Source organism: Cherax quadricarinatus, chromosome 56, assembly GCF_038502225.1.
Source record: "Cherax quadricarinatus isolate ZL_2023a chromosome 56, ASM3850222v1, whole genome shotgun sequence".
Taxonomy (NCBI): domain Eukaryota; kingdom Metazoa; phylum Arthropoda; class Malacostraca; order Decapoda; family Parastacidae; genus Cherax; species Cherax quadricarinatus.
Genome location: NC_091347.1, coordinates 3,768,226 through 3,789,506, shown reverse-complemented (window position 1 = coordinate 3,789,506; position 21,281 = coordinate 3,768,226). Strand labels below are relative to the sequence as shown.

Here is a 21,281-nt window from a genome sequence, read left to right as displayed (position 1 = left end):
AGCCCACTGTGTTGGCGAAACGTTGTTAGTAAAGGATCACATTATACTGCATGTGTGTTTATATTTCCAGGAAAGTGACATTTATGAAAGGATTCAGGGAAACCGGTTAGCCGGACTTGAGTCCTGGAGGTGGGAAATACAGTGCCTGTACTCTGAAGGAGGGGTGTTGAAGTTGCAGTTTTAATTGTAGTGTAGGCGACGAAGGGTGGACGAAGGACTCGAACCGTGGTCCATAAATCCTCAGTCCGACGCTCTACTGTCTAGGCTGTGTAAGAATGGTATATAATACCGACAAGATGAAATTAAGACACATGTGCAACATCTGGGTATCTTTATTGTAGACGTTTCGCCATCCAGTGGCTTTATCAATACAAATTCTAGGACATAACTTGAAGACAGTGGAACTATGTACAGAAGATGAGGTAATCAGTCCCTCAACCTAGGAGTAGGTGCGAAGAGCACCCTAGTCGTGGAGATTCTGAAGCAGAAAAAAGGAGCCTGGCGCTTATATAGTAACGTCAGGTGTAGCAGACGAGGGCATAGTCACTGGTAGGCGGGATTCCCCAGTGGAAGTAGGTCCTTCCCAAAGAGATGGGTTAGTTGTAGTAGTAGTTGTCGTAGTCGTGAAGGTTATGTACATGTCCTCAGAATTAAGATTCCATGATGTTGCAGTGTCTGACAAGTTGTGTACGAATGGTATATAATACCATCCAGTGGCTAAAGCCACTGGATGGCGAAACGTCTACAATAAAGATACCCAGATGTTGCACATGTGTCTTAATTTCACTGTCTAGGCTAGCCCATGCCTCTAGTGTAGGCACGCCAGGCAAGACAGTGATGGAATGAATGATGATGAAAGTGTTTCTTCTTTTCCTGGTCATCCTGCCTTGGTGGGAAACGGCAGATGTGTAAATAAAATATAATTGAGGCATTTCTCCAGTCAGGGAGCCAGCTATATATCAGCGGCTCAGCCTTGTATCAGCGGCTCAGCCTTGTATCAGCGGCTCAGCCTTGTATCAGCGGCTCAGACTTGTATCAGCGGCTCAGCCTTGTATCGGTCTGAATATCAAGGTTATATCAGTTACCAATCTCGTGAAACCTTTTGCACTGCTCATATAGTGTTCTGGTCGAGGATGAGATGAGTTGGTTCTGTTTCCGGGTGGAAAGTTCATTCGTCTTGCCAGTGTAAGAAAAAAGGTCTGTCTAACAGACTTTAAAGGTCACCTGACACCATATATTGTTCTCTATATTCTCCTTGACGTTTTGAAAGACGGTGAGGGGGGAAAAACAGTCCAGAGACGAACCTGCCAAGTTCTTACGTGGCACAGCGTGGCTCCCACGCCTGTGCCAGGAAGCACAGATTGCCCACCAATTTCCTCAGTAGATTCTGCTCCTTAGAGTCAGAGAATTCGGGCCGGATTCTCTCTGCAGGGACACAGTATATAGCAGCCTTATTATATTACTCGTGTACTATACTGACACGTAGGTGTTTAACACGCATGTGCAGTAGGTTAGTGTTTATATTGACGAGACATTTCGCCCGCCCAGCAGGCTGCTTCAGTCGAGATACAGAGGGAAACAATGTAAGTGCTGGAGATGTTAGATATGTACACAGATAACCCGCACTAGTTAGTAGTCTAAATCGGACGTTTCGGTCTGATTTAGACTACTAACTAGTAATGGTTCAAGTTGGACAGAAACGTCGTCATAAGGTTCTTTCTCCTATTTGTGGGTTATTTATGTAATGTTTCAGTCATGGCATTCTGCCTTTTTATTCTTTCTAGATATAGATATTATGTGAGATGAACAGTCAACCTCAAAGTTACTACTTCTCCAGGCTGAGGGACTGATCCCCTCGTATCAGCATCTCTTCTGCTGAACATAAAGATACCTAACTGTTGCATATGTGTCTTACCTAACATCTCTTCTGCTGTCTCTGTATATTGACCGAAGAAGCCTGCTGATCCACTAAAAAATCTGAAGCTCTAAAAGGTGTATTGGAGTCTCTAGTGTGGCTCTCACTCACTGATAACTGTGAAAACATAAGTAGCTCCGGTTAAATTTACACAACGGCGATAATTTAGAAAGACGGACCCAGACCCGACGTTCACCTCGTATATGTAAATAGTAAAAGCGGTAATGAAGACTATATGGAGGGAGAAATGTCAGGTGTTGCTACCAGCACAGCGCCTGAATTTTTTTTTTTTTGCTTCGTTCAACCGTCACAGAAACTCGTGGGTAAGAGGCTGCATTTTCAGTGGTCGAGGGAAAAAATCTGCCCTAGGGCATTATACGACTGGTAAGCTGTTTAGAAAGTGTTGGCTCATAGTCTCAGGACTCCGTACCAACATTTAGCTAATAGTAACTGACGCTGTAGATTTAGTGTTCAGTATTAGGCTATTAATGTTGTAGGCACTGAACACACTCCTGACAGGGTCACCACCACCTCAAATACTAGTTCTCCAAGGCTGATGGACTGATTACATCTTCAGTTTACTACGACACTTGCTGCCTCTGTATTTGACTGAAGAAGACTACTGTGAGGGCGAAATGTTTCAACAATAAAGATACCCAACTGCTGCACACGTGTCTCACTTATCAACTTGTATCTTATACCATTTTTTGACACAACCAACATCGTCAGGCGGCAGAAATCTCTAAAGGACATATTTTTACGCTTGAATTTACAGGCTAAGAGCCGTTATCCTTCCTCTGATTATTTCAAAGTTAAACTCTTTTTAAAGTGTATTACCACCGCTCAAGATGCTGCCCACGACGGGTCACTAACACTGCTAGATGAGTTGGGGCAGCAGGTTGAGGCCAGAGCTCTGTTAGTGAGCTTCAGTTCAGTGGGACAGACTCATCGCCTCTTCGATACTTAATTGGATTATTTTGGTCAAAATTCCATGACGTGTGGGCGAGGACTCTTAAAAAGGTAGCGCATGAAAGTGGTCTTGAGAGATCTGAGATAAAGACCACATGTCAGAAACCAGAGAGAGATCAGGTTAAGGACACGGACTTGATCAACAAAAGTTATCATGTAATCATATAGATATAGTTAAGTATTCATGAGAATGCCCTCAGACACTCTGGATATCCGTAAACACTTGCAGTGTTGATGATCACCTTCAGGTTTCCATAGACACTTGCAGACGTTAATATACTCCGTATTTCTAGGTCAAAATATGAAACTAAGCTTCGTTGCTTACCCGGACACACGAATCTATTACATCTGCAGCCATTGTTCAGTCATATACGAACGTGAGGTCGTAAATGAGAGAGAGAGTCTCAGTCATCCATATTTTCTACCTGGCACACTATGGGGAAGGATATCTGCTGTGTTATTGACCGTAATGCCAGAGATATCCTAGCGAGCACACTGCTCCGCAAGACACCATCCTCTTGATGAATCAGTAAGAGCGATCATTCCCATCTCGAGCCTGAAAGCATCAGATCGGCAGGAACTCCTATATGTAAGGTCGTCATTCTTGTGATAAATCCTTCTATATACAAAGTCATCATTCTTGTTATAAATCCTTCTATATACAAGGTCATCATTCTTGTTATAAATCCTTCTATATACAAGGTCATCATTCTTGTGATAAATCCTATATACAAGGTCATCATTCTTGTGAGAAATCCTTCAATATGCCAGGTCATCATTCTTGTGAGAAATCCTTCTATATACAAGGTCATCATTCTTGTGAGAAATCCTTCTATATACAAGGTCATCACTCTTGTGAGAAATCCTGCTATATATAAGGACATCATTCCTAAGAGACCAAGTCACTAGGATCATGGAAAGTCTTGGGTTACCAGAGGATACCCCAGACCGAAATAGAAGACCAATAACCGATGTTTCTTAATGGCTTCAGACGCTAGAGGATCAAAACGTCCATCAAATCTTATGCTGGGAGGGAGGGGGACAGTCCCTGGAGTCTAGGGATAGGGTGGACGAGAGGACTAGCTTTTAAAGATTTCATATCCTTGGTGCTCTCAAGAGCGTCCCTTTAAAGGGTTGGGCTTTGATGTATGGTGAAGGGCTCTTGATACAGGGACCTGGAGCGACCCTTCGCTGCCTTGGGTCAAACCGAATTGCTTTCCAATCCCACAGACGCGGTGTGATGCCTACTAGAACAGGGGGTTCCTTGAAGGTGTAGGTTCCAGTATCTCAACCACACTCAGTTTTGAAGGTGTAGGCTTCAGTAACGCACCCACAATCAGTGCTGAAGGTTTAAGCTCCACGATACTCACCGAGAGAAATATACCTTCCTGGGTATATATATCGTGCGTGGAGAGCTGAGACAGTGACGTGAACTATTGTTGATGGAATGTATCGTGACAGGACTTTGATCTCCTTCTCAACACTGTTCATCCTGTTAGGTAAATGGACACAGATGCACCTAATGTGATATTTTATTGTGGCAACGTTTCGGCTTGACAAGGCTCCTGGAGAGCGAAATGTTACCATAATAAAGTGTCAAATTAGTTCCATCTGTTTCTATTTACCGAAGATTTTGTCAGTAATTCAACCATTAATACTGTTTATCCTCCCACACAACCACCCCACGACCATTGTTTATCCTCCCTCGAGTACGTACGTACGTACGTACACACACACACACACACACACACACACACACACACACACGTCAGAAAGATGTTAGGAAGTACTTCTTCAGTCATAGAGTTGTCAGGAAGTGGAATAGTCTGGCAAGTGAAGTAGTGGAGGCAGGAACCATACATAGTTTTAAGACGAGGTATGATAAAGCTCATGGAGCAGGGAGAGGGGGGACCTAGTAGCGACCAGTGAAGAAGCGGGGCCAGGAGCTATGTATTGACCCCTGCAACCACAAATAGGTGAGTACACACACACACACACACACACACACACACACACACACACACACACACACACACACACACACACACACACACACACACACACACACACACACACACACACACACATGACCCAGCTGGAAAATTTTCGGAGAATAGGGGGGTTTGTAAAAAAAAGAAACCGGCCAGTGAAAGTGACCTTCAAGGCAGAATCGACTCGGAACAGGATACTGCAGGAAAAAGCACGATTAAGGGACATGCCGGGATACAGGAAGGTGTATCTCGACCGCGACAGAACACAAGACGAAAGGCGGAAACTGAGAGAGATGGTACAAAGGCGAAAGGAGGAAAGAGAGGGGATGGAGAAGACAGACAGGAGATCCCAGACACAGGAAGAAGATCAAATACAACCTCCCTCACAGCTTCCTATAGAAGCCTCCCAACCAGGTCAACCCCAGTGCAGCCAAACACTCTAAACCACAACACCCATGCCATATCCAATGCCCCCACCCACTACATTACAAACTCCACCCCCACAGCAACCACCCATAGTTCCTTATCAGGTCTCCCACTTCCCCAACCCCAATACACCTCCCAGACCACAGTCTTAGAAAAGAAGTTGAAGGTATGGTATACAAATGCAGATGGAATAACAAATAAGTATGAGGAGTGGCACGAAAGAATCAAGGAGACATCCCCAGACATAATAGCACTCACAGAAACAAAACTCACCAGAATAATAACAGATTCAATCTTTCCACCCGGATATCAAATCTTCAGGAAAGACAGAGGGAGGAGAGGGGGAGGAGGAGTTGCACTGCTCATTAAAAGCCAGTGGGGTTTTGAGAAAATGGAAGGAATGGATGGCACGGGTGAAAGGGACTAATTAGTAGGAACAATCCAGTCTGAGGGACATAAGGTGATAATTGCAGTAATGTACAACCCACCACAGAACTGCAGGAGACCAAGAGAAGAATACGATGAGAGCAACAGAGCCATGGTCGACACACTAGCCGAGGTAGCCAGGAGAGCACACGTGGGGGGAGCAAAGTTACTAGTTATGGGTGATTTCAATCACAAGGAGATTGACTGGGAAAACCTGGAGCCCCATGGGGGTTCCGAAACATGGAGAGCCAAGATGATGGATGTAGTACTGGAAAACCTCATGCATCAACATGTTAGAGACACTACCAGAGAGAGAGGAGAAGATGAACCAGCAAGACTGGACCTTGTATTCACCTTGAGTAGTTCAGACATCGAGGATATCTTGTATGAAAGGCCCCTGGGAGCTAGTGATCATGTGGTTCTGTGCTTCGACTACATAGTTGAGCTCCAAGTGGAGAGAGTAGCAGGAATATGATGGGAAAAACCAAACTACAAAAGGGGGAACTACTCAGGCATGAGGAACTTCCTTCAAAACATTCAGTGGGAGAGGGAACTGACAGGAGAACCAGTACAAGAAATGATGGACTATGTGGCAACAAAATGCAAGGAGGCAGAGGAGAGGTTTGTTCCCAAGGGAAACAGAAATAATGGGAAGAACAGAACGAGTCCTTGGTTCACCCAAAGGTGTAGGGAGGCAAAAACTAGGTGTACTAGAGAATGGAAAAGGTACAGAAGACAGAGAACTCAGGAAAATAAAGAGATTAGCCGAAGAGCCAGAAATGAATATGCACAGATAAGAAGGGAGGCTCAGCGACAATATGAAAATGACATAGCATCGAAAGTCAAGACTGACCCGAAGCTGTTGTACAGCCACATCAGGAGGAAAACAACAGTCAAGGACCAGGTAATCAGACTGAGGAAGGGTGATGGGGAATTCACAAGCAACGACCGAGAGGTATGTCAGGAGCTCAACACGAGATTTAAAGAAGTATTTACAGTGGAAACCAGTAGGACTCCAGGAAATCAGAACAGGGGGGTACACCAGCAAGTGCTGGATGAGGTACATATAACCAAGGAGGAAGTGAAGAAGCTGCTATGCGAACTTGACACCTCAAAGGCGGTGGGACCAGACAACATCTCTCCGTGGGTCCTTAAAGAGGGAGCAGAGATATTGTGTGTGCCATTAACAAAGATCTTCAACACATCATTTGAAACTGGGCAACTCCCTGAGGTATGGAAGATGGCAAATGTAGTCCCAATTTTTAAAAAGGGAGACAGACATGAGGCACTAAACTACAGACCTGTATCACTAACGTGTATAGTATGCAAGGTCATGGAGAAGATCATCAGGAGGAGAGTGGTGGAGCACCTGGAAAGAAACAAGTGTATAATTGACAACCAGTATGGTTTCAGGGAAGGAAAATCCTGTGTCACAAACCTACTAGAGTTTTATGACAAGGTGACAGAAGTAAGACAAGAGAGAGAGGGGTGGATCGACTGCATTTTTTTGGACTGCAAAAGGGCCTTCGACACAGTTCCTCACAAGAGGTTACTGAAAAAGCTAGAAGATCAGGCACACATAACAGGAAAGGCACTGCAATGGATCAGAGAATACCTGACAGGGAGGCAACAACGAGTCATGGTACGTGACGAGGTGTCAGAGTGGGCGCTTGTGACAAGCGGGGTTCCACAGGGGTCAGTCCTAGGACCTGTGCTGTTCTTGGTATATGTGAACGACATAACGGAAGGGATAGACTCAGAAGTGTCCTTGTTTGCAGATGATGTGAAGTTAATGAGAAGAATCAAATCGGATGAGGATCAGGCAGGACTACAAAGAGACCTGGACAGGCTGCAAGCCTGGTCCAGCAACTGGCTCCTTGAGTTTAACCCTGCCAAATGCAAAGTCATGAAGATTGGGGAAGGGCAAAGAAGACCGCAGACACAATATAGTTTAGATGGCCAAAGACTGCAAACCTCACTCAAGGAAAAAGATCTGGGGGTGAGTATAACACCGAGCATATCTCCTGAGGCGCACATAAATCAGATAACTGCTGCAGCATACGGGCGCCTGGCAAACCTACGGATAGCGTTCCGATACCTCAGTAAGGAGTCGTTCAAGACCCTGTATACCATTTACGTCAGGCCCATACTGGAGTATGCAGCACCAGTTTGGAATCCACACCTAGTCAAGCACGTCAAGAAATTAGAGAAAGTGCAAAGGTTTGCAACAAGACTAGTCCCAGAGCTACGGGGATTGTCCTACGAAGAAAGGTTGAGGGAAATCGGCCTGACGACACTGGAGGCCAGGAGGGTCAGGGGAGACATGATAACGACATATAAAATACTGCGCGGAATAGACAAGGTGGACAAAGACAGGATGTTCCAGAGATGGGACACAGACACAAGAGGTCACAATTGGAAGTTGAAGACTCAGATGAATCGAAGGGATGTTAGGAAGTATTTCTTCAGTCATAGAGTAGTCAAGTCATGGAATAGTCTAGAAAGTGAAGTAGTGGAGGCGGGAACCATACATAGTTTTAAGGCGAGGTATGATAAAGCTCATGTAGCAGGGAGAGAGAGGACCTAGTAGCAATCAGTGAAGAGGCGGGGCCAGGAGCTATGAATCGACCCCTGCAACCACAAATAGGTGAGTACAAATAGGTGAGTACACACTATGACTTACTAAATCCTCATTAGATTGCTAAGAGAAAGAATCTGTGTTGAAATAGTCTTAAACAGTGATTATCTGACATAGATCTTCCTCCTAAACTCTGTTGATCGCTGAGGTTTGTTGTAATTGACTAAATTTTATTTATCGAGGACAATCTAAACGAACTTAACTTAAATCAAGTAGATTGAGAAATTTGTTGTAAATCGTAGGTGAGAAATCCATGTGTAACTTGCTAGGATGAGTTGCACAAGTTGTCTTCAGGGGTCGAGTCTCAGCTCCTGGCTCCGCCTCTTAAGCCACATTCGTAGGCACGTATGGTTCCTAGCCTCGTGGGCCCTATCGTACCTACTCTTGAAACTATGTACTGAGTTTTCCTCTTCACTTCGTCATCTCGGTCGATCCATTGACTGAGACTGAAAAGAAATATTTCCTAACATCCCAGTGACTCGTGTGTGTCTTCAGTCACTATGACCTCTCACTGCTGTGCTTCTCATTTCCGAAGGTCTGTCCCTATCTGCCACTCAGGGGAAGTTCCTTGACGTTGGTGAGGGGCTGTTGATCCGAGGAATTGGATCTGTGCTCCAGTTCCCTGAATTGAGTCTGAATGCCTTCCACCCCCCCCCCCCCACAGGCTCTGTATAATCCTTACGAGTTTATCGCTCCCCCATGATAATATTAATGTTCCTATCTGCTGTGTCAAAGCCTCTTTGTATCTTGTATGTCGTAATCCTGTCTCCTTTAATTCTTCTTTCTTCTATAGTCTTAAAGTTCAGTACTTTTAGCCTCCCTTCATAACTTAATCCCCTCGGGTCAGGGACTAGTCTTGTTACAAATCTTTGGATCTTTTCTAGTTTTCGTATATGCTTGATCAGGTTGGGGCTCCAAGTTGGTGCTGCCGCCTACATGATGGGCTTAACATATGCTATGTAAAGTATCCTAAAGAAATCTTTATTGAGACTTCTGAAGGTAATCATGGCATTAGCTATCCTCGCATATGCTACGGATGTTATTGCATTAATGAACATTTCTGGTGATGTGTTGGGTGTGATGTGCACTCCAGGATCTCCCTCCCCCCTCTCTCTCCTTGAATGATATCTGTAGTTCATGACCTTCCACGTGCTGGGGTTAAACTCCAGTAACCACTTAGGGGTGAGCATAGTGCCGAACTTATCACCAGAGGTGCATCAACGGAATAGCCTGAGCATGGCATGCTTGCCTGGAGAATCGGAAATAGCTTTCACGAATCTCAAAAAAAAGTTATTGAAAACTCAATGCAAAATATGTCAGGAGCACACAGAAAAGACGCAGCACCAGCATAGAACCCACACCTGATTAAGCCTGTTCCAGGGGCACTGAGAACGTACAATGAGGAAAGATTGTAGGAAGTGAATTTAACAGTATTAAAAATTAGAGTACCCAGAGGAGACATGGTAACTACATACAACATACCGAAAACGATTTGACAGGACGGGCACGGCGAGACAAGTGGACACAAGAGCACAGTAGCAAGATAAACACACACACACGAATCCTAGGAACGTCAGGGAATATTTAGGTCTATATTCACTTAATATTTAGGTCAATATTCACTTAATATTTAGGTCAATATTCACTTCATATTTAGGTTAATATACACTTAATGTGCTGGCACAATGTGGGTTCAGTAAATCATTCAATAACAACATAAGACATATTTTGTGGCTGAACCAAGAAAACTTATATGTCCAAAAATCCCAACCTGACCCAGCCTGACCCAGCCTGACCTAGGCTGACCTAGCCTGACCTAGCCTGACCCAGCCTGACCCAGCCTGACCTAGGCTGACCTAGCCTGACCCAGCCTGACCCAGCCTGACCTAGGCTGACCTAGCCTGACCTAGCCTGACCCAGCCTGACCCAGCCTCACCCAGCTTGACCCAGCCTAACCCAGCCTAACCCAGCCTGACCCAGCCTGACCAAGCCTGACCTAGCCTGACCCAGCCTGACCTAGCCCCATCAAGCCCAGCCTATCTAGCTTACAGAGTTAAATTCTGTAGGTTAGGTTTGTTTTTTGGTTAAAGTTAAAAATCCCCAAAGCCCTGAAGTATAAGCGTCTTCACTGCTCAGCTCGTCTAATATTGCAGAGTTTACTAACTTAACAACCTAGTAACTAAAGTAACACAGCCCCAAAAACAGTGTTGCTAGCAATACACGATGTGTATTGCACAACGTACTTGTTATTACACTGTGTTAACTCACAGTTAATAACCTAACTGTAGCAAGACGCTAAGATCATTATTCATCAGTGTATCGTCAACCTCTAGGCGGTCAGGAAGTGGAATGATTTGCACCACCAAGTTGTTAGGGCAGGTTTCATGCATACCAGGAGTCAACCTGCAGACTCTCCCCAGGAGTCCATGCTCATCCTCCCGCCACCCCTTGGTCCAAGCCCGCATGTGGATGACCTGATCAACCATGATGTGGGTGCTATCCACACAAAGTCCTGCATATGCACCACAGCTCGGCTGATCAGGGACTGACTTGAGGAAACTAGTGCAGTTCCTTATTGAAGACGGCCAAGGGTCTGGTAATTCCCCGTATGAATAATGGGACGTTAGTATCAAGAGTAGGTACGACAGGACTTGAGGGAAAATCAAGGGAAATCGAGCAAGAGGCATTGGCGGGAGCTGAGACTCGACCCCCAGAAAACAGTAACAGGTGAGTACAAGTAGACTGACCTGAGTAGTGTACCAGCCTAGGAAGATAGGGAGGACGGAGATGAAGACAGGTGTCACCCAGGCAACAGCAAGCATCAGGGTGACAGTGTTGCCTGTCATCCGTAGCGGGTAGTCCAGTGGCTGTACGATGGCAGTGTACCTGGGGGGGTAGACACAGTAGATCAGTGTACCTGGGGGAGAGACAGATCAGTGTATCTGGTGAGAGACAGTAGATCAATGTATCTGGGGAGAAAGAGTCGATCAGTGTATCTGGGGGAGAGACAGTAAATCAGTGTACCTGGGGAGAGACAGATCAGTGTATCTGGGGGAAAGACATAATTGAACAGGGGAGAGAGAGTAGATCAGTGTGCCTGGAGGAGAGACTGTAAATCAGTGTGCCTGGAGAAGAGACAGTAGATCAGTGTGCCTGGAGGAGAGACTGTAAATCAGTGTGCCTGGAGAAGAGACAGTAGATCAGTGTGCCTGGAGGAGAGACAGTAGATCAGAGTGCCTGGAGGAGAGACTGTAGATCAGTGTGCCTGGAGGAGAGACAGTAGATCAGTGTACCTGGAGAAGAGACAGTAGATCAGTGTGCCTGGAGAAGAGACAGTAGATCAGTGTGCCTGGAGGAGAGACAGTAGATCAGTGTGCCTGGAGAAGAGACAGTAGATCAGTGTGCCTGGAGAAGAGACAGTAGATCAGTGTGCCTGGAGAAGAGACAGTAGATCAGTGTGCCTGGAGAAGAGACAGTAGATCAGTGTACCTGGAGGAGAGACAGTAGATCAGTGTGCCTGGAGAAGAGAGAGTAGATCAGTGTGCCTGGAGAAGAGACAGTAGATCAGTGTGCCTGGAGGAGAGACAGTAGATCAGTGTGCCTGGAGAAGAGACAGTAGATCAGTGTGCCTGGAGGAGAGACAGTAAATCAGTGTGCCTGGAGGAGAGACTGTAAATCAGTGTGCCTGGAGGAGAGACAGTAGATCAGTGTGCCTGGAGGAGAGACAGTAGATCAGTGTACCTGGAGAAGAGACAGAAGATCAGTGTGCCTGGAGGAGAGACAGTAGATCAGTGTGCCTGGAGGAGAGACAGTAGATCAGTGTGCCTGGAGGAGAGACTGTAAATCAGTGTGCCTGGAGGAGAGACTGTAAATCAGTGTGCCTGGAGGAGAGACAGTAGATCAGTGTGCCTGGAGGAGAGACAGTAGATCAGTGTGCCTGGAGGAGAGACAGTAGATCAGTGTGCCTGGAGGAGAGACTGTAAATCAGTGTGCCTGGAGGAGAGACAGTAGATCAGTGTGCCTGGAGGAGAGACAGTAGATCAGTGTGCCTGGAGGAGAGACAGTAGATCAGTGTGCCTGGAGGAGAGACTGTAAATCAGTGTGCCTGGAGGAGAGACAGTAGATCAGTGTGCCTGGAGGAGAGACAGTAGATCAGTGTGCCTGGAGGAGAGACAGTAGATCAGTGTGCCTGGAGGAGAGACTGTAAATCAGTGTGCCTGGAGGAGAGACAGTAGATCAGTGTGCCTGGAGGAGAGACTGTAGATCAGTGTGCCTGGAGGAGAGACTGGAAATCAGTGTACCTGGAGGAGAGACAGTAGATCAGTGTGCCTGGAGGAGAGACTGTAAATCAGTGTGCCTGGAGGAGAGACAGTAGATCAGTGTGCCTGGAGGAGAGACTGTAGATCAGTGTGCCTGGAGGAGAGACTGTAAATCAGTGTACCTGGAGGAGAGACAGTAGATCAGTGTGCCTGTAATCAGTGTACCTGGAGAAGAGACTGTAGATCAGTGTGCCTGGAGGAGAGACAGTAGATCAGTGTGCCTGGAGGAGAGACAGTAGATCAGTGTGCCTGGAGGAGAGACAGTAGATCAGTGTGCCTGGAGGAGAGAGTAAATCAGTGTACCTGTAGATCAGTGTGCCTGGAGGAGAGACAGTAGATCAGTGTGCCTGGAGGAGAGACAGTAGATCAGTGTGCCTGGAGGAGAGACAGTAGATCAGTGTGCCTGGAGGAGAGACTGTAATCAGTGTGCCTGGAGGAGAGACAGTAGATCAGTGTGCCTGGAGGAGAGACAGTAGATCAGTGTGCCTGGAGGAGAGACAGTAGATCAGTGTGCCTGGAGGAGAGACTGTAAATCAGTGTGCCTGGAGGAGAGACAGTAGATCAGTGTGCCTGGAGGAGAGACAGTAGATCAGTGTGCCTGGAGGAGAGACTGTAAATCAGTGTGCCTGGAGGAGAGACAGTAGATCAGTGTGCCTGGAGGAGAGACAGTAGATCAGTGTGCCTGGAGGAGAGACAGTAGATCAGTGTGCCTGGAGGAGAGACTGTAGATCAGTGTGCCTGGAGGAGAGACAGTAGATCAGTGTGCCTGGAGGAGAGACAGTAGATCAGTGTGCCTGGAGGAGAGACTGTAAATCAGTGTGCCTGGAGGAGAGACAGTAGATCAGTGTGCCTGGAGGAGAGACAGTAGATCAGTGTACCTGGAGGAGAGACAGTAGATCAGTGTACCTGGAGGAGAGACAGTAGATCAGTGTACCTGGAGGAGAGACTGTAGATCAGTGTACCTGGAGGAGAGACAGTAGATCAGTGTACCTGGAGGAGAGACAGTAGATCAGTGTGCCTGGAGGAGAGACAGTAGATCAGTGTGCCTGGAGGAGAGACTGTAGATCAGTGTACCTGGAGGAGAGACAGTAGATCAGTGTGCCTGGAGGAGAGACAGTAGATCAGTGTGCCTGGAGGAGAGACTGTAGATCAGTGTACCTGGAGGAGAGACAGTAGATCAGTGTGCCTGGAGGAGAGACAGTAGATCAGTGTGCCTGGAGGAGAGACTGTAGATCAGTGTACCTGGAGGAGAGACAGTAGATCAGTGTGCCTGGAGGAGAGACAGTAGATCAGTGTGCCTGGAGGAGAGACAGTAGATCAGTGTGCCTGGAGGAGAGACAGTAGATCAGTGTACCTGGAGGAGAGACAGTAGATCAGTGTACCTGGGGGAGAGACAGTAGATCAGTGTACCTGGAGGAGAGACTGTAGATCAGTGTACCTGGAGGAGAGACAGTAGATCAGTGTGCCTGGAGGAGAGACAGTAGATCAGTGTACCTGGAGGAGAGACAGTAGATCAGTGTGCCTGGAGGAGAGACAGTAGATCAGTGTACCTGGAGGAGAGACAGTAGATCAGTGTACCTGGGGGAGAGACAGTAGATCAGTGTACCTGGAGGAGAGACTGTAGATCAGTGTACCTGGAGGAGAGACAGTAGATCAGTGTGCCTGGAGGAGAGACAGTAGATCAGTGTACCTGGAGGAGAGACAGTAGATCAGTGTGCCTGGAGGAGAGACAGTAGATCAGTGTACCTGGAGGAGAGACAGTAGATCAGTGTGCCTGGAGGAGAGACAGTAGATCAGTGTGCCTGGAGGAGAGACAGTAGATCAGTGTACCTGGAGGAGAGACAGTAGATCAGTGTACCTGGGGGAGAGACAGTAGATCAGTGTACCTGGAGGAGAGACTGTAGATCAGTGTACCTGGGGGAGAGACAGTAGATCAGTGTACCTGGAGGAGAGACAGTAGATCAGTGTACCTGGAGGAGAGACAGTAGATCAGTGTGCCTGGAGGAGAGACAGTAGATCAGTGTGCCTGGAGGAGAGACAGTAGATCAGTGTACCTGGAGGAGAGACAGATCAGTGTACCTGGAGGAGAGACAGATCAGTGTACCTGGAGGAGAGACAGTAGATCAGTGTACCTGGAGGAGAGACAGTAGATCAGTGTGCCTGGAGGAGAGACAGATCAGTGTACCTGGAGGAGAGACAGTAGATCAGTGTACCTGGAGGAGAGACAGTAGATCAGTGTGCCTGGAGGAGAGACAGTAGATCAGTGTGCCTGGAGGAGAGACTGTAGATCAGTGTACCTGGGGGAGAGACAGTAGATCAGTGTACCTGGGGGAGAGACTGTAGATCAGTGTGCCTGGAGGAGAGACAGTAGATCAGTGTGCCTGGAGGAGAGACAGTAGATCAGTGTGCCTGGAGGAGAGACAGTAGATCAGTGTACCTGGAGGAGAGACTGTAAATCAGTGTGCCTGGAGGAGAGACAGTAGATCAGTGTACCTGGAGGAGAGACAGTAGATCAGTGTGCCTGGAGGAGAGACTGTAGATCAGTGTACCTGGAGGAGAGACAGTAGATCAGTGTACCTGGGGGAGAGACTGTAGATCAGTGTACCTGGAGGAGAGACTGTAGATCAGTGTGCCTGGAGGAGAGACTGTAGATCAGTGTACCTGGAGGAGAGACAGTAGATCAGTGTACCTGGAGGAGAGACAGTAGATCAGTGTACCTGGGGGAGAGACTGTAGATCAGTGTACCTGGAGGAGAGACAGTAGATCAGTGTACCTGGGGGAGAGACTGTAGATCAGTGTACCTGGAGGAGAGACTGTAGATCAGTGTGCCTGGAGGAGAGACTGTAGATCAGTGTACCTGGAGGAGAGACAGTAGATCAGTGTACCTGGAGGAGAGACAGTAGATCAGTGTACCTGGGGGAGAGACTGTAGATCAGTGTACCTGGAGGAGAGACTGTAGATCAGTGTACCTGGAGGAGAGACAGTAGATCAGTGTACCTGGGGGAGAGACTGTAGATCAGTGTACCTGGAGGAGAGACTGTAGATCAGTGTGCCTGGAGGAGAGACTGTAGATCAGTGTACCTGGAGGAGAGACAGTAGATCAGTGTACCTGGAGGAGAGACAGTAGATCAGTGTACCTGGGGGAGAGACTGTAGATCAGTGTACCTGGAGGAGAGACTGTAGATCAGTGTACCTGGAGGAGAGACAGTAGATCAGTGTACCTGGGGGAGAGACTGTAGATCAGTGTACCTGGAGGAGAGACTGTAGATCAGTGTGCCTGGAGGAGAGACAGTAGATCAGTGTACCTGGAGGAGAGACAGTAGATCAGTGTACCTGGGGGAGAGACTGTAGATCAGTGTACCTGGAGGAGAGACTGTAGATCAGTGTACCTGGAGGAGAGACAGTAGATCAGTGTACCTGGGGGAGAGACTGTAGATCAGTGTACCTGGAGGAGAGACTGTAAATCAGTGTACCTGGAGGAGAGACTGTAGATCAGTGTGCCTGGAGGAGAGACTGTAGATCAGTGTACCTGGAGGAGAGACTGTAGATCAGTGTACCTGGGGGAGAGACAGTAGATCAGTGTACCTGGAGGAGAGACTGTAGATCAGTGTGCCTGGAGGAGAGACAGTAGATCAGTGTGCCTGGAGGAGAGACAGTAGATCAGTGTGCCTGGAGGAGAGACTGTAGATCAGTGTGCCTGGAGGAGAGACAGTAGATCAGTGTGCCTGGAGGAGAGACTGTAGATCAGTGTACCTGGAGGAGAGACTGTAGATCAGTGTGCCTGGAGGAGAGACTGTAGATCAGTGTGCCTGGAGGAGAGACAGTAGATCAGTGTGCCTGGAGGAGAGACAGTAGATCAGTGTGCCTGGAGGAGAGACTGTAGATCAGTGTGCCTGGAGGAGAGACTGTAGATCAGTGTACCTGGAGGAGAGACTGTAGATCAGTGTGCCTGGAGGAGAGACTGTAGATCAGTGTGCCTGGAGGAGAGACAGTAGATCAGTGTGCCTGGAGGAGAGACAGTAGATCAGTGTACCTGGAGGAGAGACTGTAGATCAGTGTGCCTGGAGGAGAGACTGTAGATCAGTGTACCTGGAGGAGAGACTGTAGATCAGTGTACCTGGAGGAGAGACTGTAGATCAGTGTGTCTGGAGGAGAGACTGTAGATCAGTGTACCTGGAGGAGAGACTGTAAATCAGTGTACCTGGAGGAGAGACTGTAGATCAGTGTGCCTGGAGGAGAGACTGTAGATCAGTGTGCCTGGAGGAGAGACTGTAAATCAGTGTACCTGGAGGAGAGACAGTAGATCAGTGTACCTGGAGGAGAGACTGTAAATCAGTGTACCTGGAGGAGAGACTGTAGATCAGTGTACCTGGGGGAGAGACAGTAGATCAGTGTACCTGGAGGAGAGACTGTAGATCAGTGTACCTGGAGGAGAGACAGTAGATCAGTGTACCTGGAGGAGAGACAGTAGATCAGTGTACCTGGAGGAGAGACAGTAGATCAGTGTACCTGGAGGAGAGACAGTAGATCAGTGTACCTGGAGGAGAGACTGTAAATCAGTGTACCTGGAGGAGAGACTGTAGATCAGTGTACCTGGGGGAGAGACAGTAGATCAGTGTACCTGGAGGAGAGACAGTAGATCAGTGTACCTGGGGAGAGAAACAGATCAGGATTTTTGCCGACACTGTAAACAGCAGAATAATAGTCTATATCTTTCTGTAGGTAAAGTTTGATTCCGATCTGAAGAGGCATTCTCTAGTTATCACAAGGAAACCTTAAACAAAAGAAAAAATATCTCGCTTAAAGTTAATCCTTACAGGGGATAACTGTGGCCTGGTAGGCAACACTCGAGGGTCCGTGGTTAAATCGCTGGCAAGGGTGGAAATATTGGGCTTGTTTCCTTAAGACATCTGCCGTCCCGGTTCACCTAGCAGTATGTACCTGAGTACTAGTTAACTGGTGTGGGTGGCATCCTGGGGGACAAGACTGAAGGACCACAATGGAAATAAGACAGACAGTCCTTGTACCATTCTTGTACTACTACTACCACCACTACTACCACCACTACTACCACCACCTCTTCCTGCCTATATATAGCCGTCCTGCTCCACTTCTGGTTAGTGTGACTTTGTAAATGGTCCAAGTCGGACCGAAACGTCGTCGTAAGCTTCTCTCTTTTATGTGCGGGTTATTTGTGTATCCTTGATACCACACTGACTTTCTTAGGTTATCCGGGTTATAAATCCGAACAAAATCTGATGTGTCTTACTAAGTATTGCAGCATCCGCAACAACAGATGAAGAACCAAACAGATGTAATATACGGGAAGTCACTCAGCAGATTACAAGAGGCGGAAATACACCCTTTTCATTTTTTCATTTCTAATTCTCATTATGGAACGTCTTCGTCATAGTTGAAATTCTTCACGTATCGTGGAGACGTGAGGACGTCATGGAGACGTGAGGACGATGGAGTTTGCAAAAGTGATCTCGGGAATTTTGTGTCTTGTCAGAGACGGTCATTTTTTTTCTTTCGTAAGAGTCTGAAATTTTTGAGTTTATAAGCGGTGTTGATGGTGTTATCATAATGTTGGTAGTTAATGAAGTACTATTGTGTTGATGGTGGTATCATCAATATTGGTAGTTAATGAATTCAGTTGTGTTGATGGTGTTATCAGTGTTGATAATTACTGAAGGACAGCTGTGTTGATGGTGTTGCCAACATCAGTGTTGGTAGTTACAGGAGCAGATCTATGTTGCTGGTGTTCCCATCTTCAGTGTAATTACAGAAAAGAGCTATGCTTGTGATATGTCTTACGTGTTTGTAATTATACTCTATCTCTCTCTCTCTCTCTCTCTCTCTCTCTCTCTCTCTCTCTCTCTCTCTCTTTCGTAGCTTACCACTGCTTCAGTGTGGAAATGATGCTTGTGCTGCTACTGGTTCCCTTCTCTTCACTTGTAAAATTTCTTATTGGATGTTATATATGTTTACACCACTCTGGTGGTGAGTCAGAATGTCTACTGCTGTTTTTGCGAGTTTTATCTCACAAGGATCTTATATAAGATTCATATTTGTCTCGTGGATGGTTGCAGGATATTCCTGTCATGAAACCTTTCTGTGTAGAGCTGCTCTCTAGATGATGACATGTGCACTCTCACAGTGCGGGCACACAGAATTTAAGTGCTTACCATTGTAATTGGGACTTTGCTTTGGATTTACGACCTGTATGTGTCCACCTTCGAGTGTTTGATGGTTGTTACTGCTGTCCCACGTTTGTTCTCATTGGTCGAGCTGTTGACTACTGTTTGTCAGTGTTGTGTCTGTTGGCCAGGATATTTAGCGTGTCGTGGTTATTTGGATCCGTTAACTCCATACACAGCATATTTACCACACATGTTCCCCACAGTGTACATAGCGTATAGAAGGAATAACAGTAAAACGTGTAATTGCAAATTACCACAGTGAAAACAGGAAATAAAACATGAGGGCTTTAATGTGGTGCTTACACAGACATCTTCAGAAGAACAGGAAGAGTCGACACCTTAATGTCACCTCATTCAGAGGTGACACACCTCACACAAACAGGTCGCGTTGAAGTGTTTGAGAAGTGAGGGAGAACACTGAGTTGTGTTCACTAATAAGTATTATTTACTTCATAATGTATTTTAATGCATGCATATATTCCCTGGTGTAATAAACCTTGTCTAAGACTAGTGTTGATATTCACAGTTGATGTTTTACCTTCCTCAGCATATTTTGATTCTTTATTAAGAACTCAGGTTCACCCTAGTTGGTAAAACATGGTTAATCCTTTTATTTCAGCCTTTATACACATTGTGATGCACATTGTTGTATCCATTACATTAACACAGGAATAAATATGTAGTAACCACGACTCTTCAACACCATGGATGTGTTAAGTGGTTACGAAGAGACCACTTGCTGTCTGCAAAAGGAAAATCTACAAATTCCCCCAAATCAGTTCCTGATCAGCCTGATGCATAAGTGGGATTGCGAGCGATGGACACCAGTAGTCCGACCTATTCGGCCAGCCAACAGTAAGTCTGGTCTGGGACCGGACCGCGGGGGCGCTGACCTCTGGAAGCGATTACAATTAACCTACAGGATATAGGTTTCTCTCTCTCTCTCTCTCTCTCTCTCTCTCTCTCTCTCTCTCTCTCTCTCTCTCTCTCTCTCTCTCTCTCTCTCTCTCTCTCTCTCTCTCTCTGTCACTCTCTCTCTGTCACTCTCTCTCTCTCTCTCTCTCTCTCCTCCCCTCTTTCTGCTTCACACACACTTCTTGCCACTATTCATCTCTCCTCACCTTCGCGTTTATAATCAATTTTCCCGTCTCACAAAGTAACATTATAATCTTAATCGTCTGCTTCATGCCCTCGTTAACCTCCAACGAGAGACTAAATGCTTCATCCACGTATTCATTATCTAACGCAGTTCCTTCGTTGAACAATACACTTCTCTCGGCATTTCTCCCCACAATGTAAAATAAAAATATTTTAAAGCTTTTTGAAAACGAGTCGCTGTTGGCGAATTTGTTTTTCCCTAAAGTTGAGCAAATGGTTTTCAATTTAACGCTAGATAACCTGTTCGTGGACACATGCGAATCCAGATTGAGTGTTATGGTTCGTGTGATACAGCCGCCTCTGCCTCCCGAGGGGGACACACACATGCGGATTTAGTGTTACGGTTCGTGAGGGACAAACCCGGATGGAGTGTCGGGGAGGGTTCGTGACGCCTCCTGGAGGAGGGTGTGAGGACAGTGTTGTACATTGTGTAGTGAAAGTCTCCTCCAGGCGCAGAGTTATGTCTGTGCAGGGAAGACACACGACCGGATATTGCACTTCCTGCCAGACAATATTTTGCAACAGAATGTGACGCAAGACAATGCTGAATAGGTAAAATCATTCCGAATCTAAAGAAAATATATATTTCGTTGTGTCTGTTTATTAAATTATTGTAAACTTATCTAAAATATATTTAGTTGGATTAGGGTAAATTAAATTGCGTTTGTTATAAAAAGGTTAGGTAAGTTTTCTAATTTTTTTTGGTACAAAATTATTAATTTTTACGTTAACATAAATGAGAAAAATATATCTTTAAACGTATAAGAGAAATTTTTAGAAAGGATTTAATTTTAAATGAGTTTGTGCTAACTGACCAATTTTACCCATTCGGCACGACATATATATATATATATTTATTATTATTAGTACACTGGCCGATTCCCACCAAGGCAGGGTGGCCCGAAAAAGAAAAACTTTCACCATCATTCACTCCATCACTGTCTTTACACTACAGTTTTTAAACTGCAACATTAACACCCCTCCTTCAGAGTGCAGGCACTGTACTTCCCAGCTCCAGGACTCAAGTCCGGCCTGCCGGTTTCCCTGAACCCCTTCATAAATGTTACTTTGCTCACACTCCAACAGCACGTCAAGTATTAAAAACCATTTGTCTCCATTCACTCCTATCAAACACGCTCACGCATGCCTGCTGGAAGTCCAAGCCCCTCGCACACAAAACCTCCTTTACCCCCTCCCTCCAACCTTTCCTAGGCCGACCCCTACCCCGCCTTCCTT

The 21,281-nt window shown here is 46.3% G+C and overlaps 1 protein-coding gene across 1 annotated transcript in view; it reads right to left on the bottom strand.

Moving 5' to 3' along the window:
• LOC138854369 (octopamine receptor beta-1R-like) overlaps positions 1-21,281 on the bottom strand; it is a 215,817-nt gene that overhangs the window by 5,699 nt on the left and 188,837 nt on the right. The window contains exon 3 of the mRNA XM_070097030.1: positions 11,113-11,251. Within this exon, the coding sequence (XP_069953131.1) occupies positions 11,113-11,251 (139 nt within the window). The remainder of the gene's footprint in view (positions 1-11,112; positions 11,252-21,281) is intronic.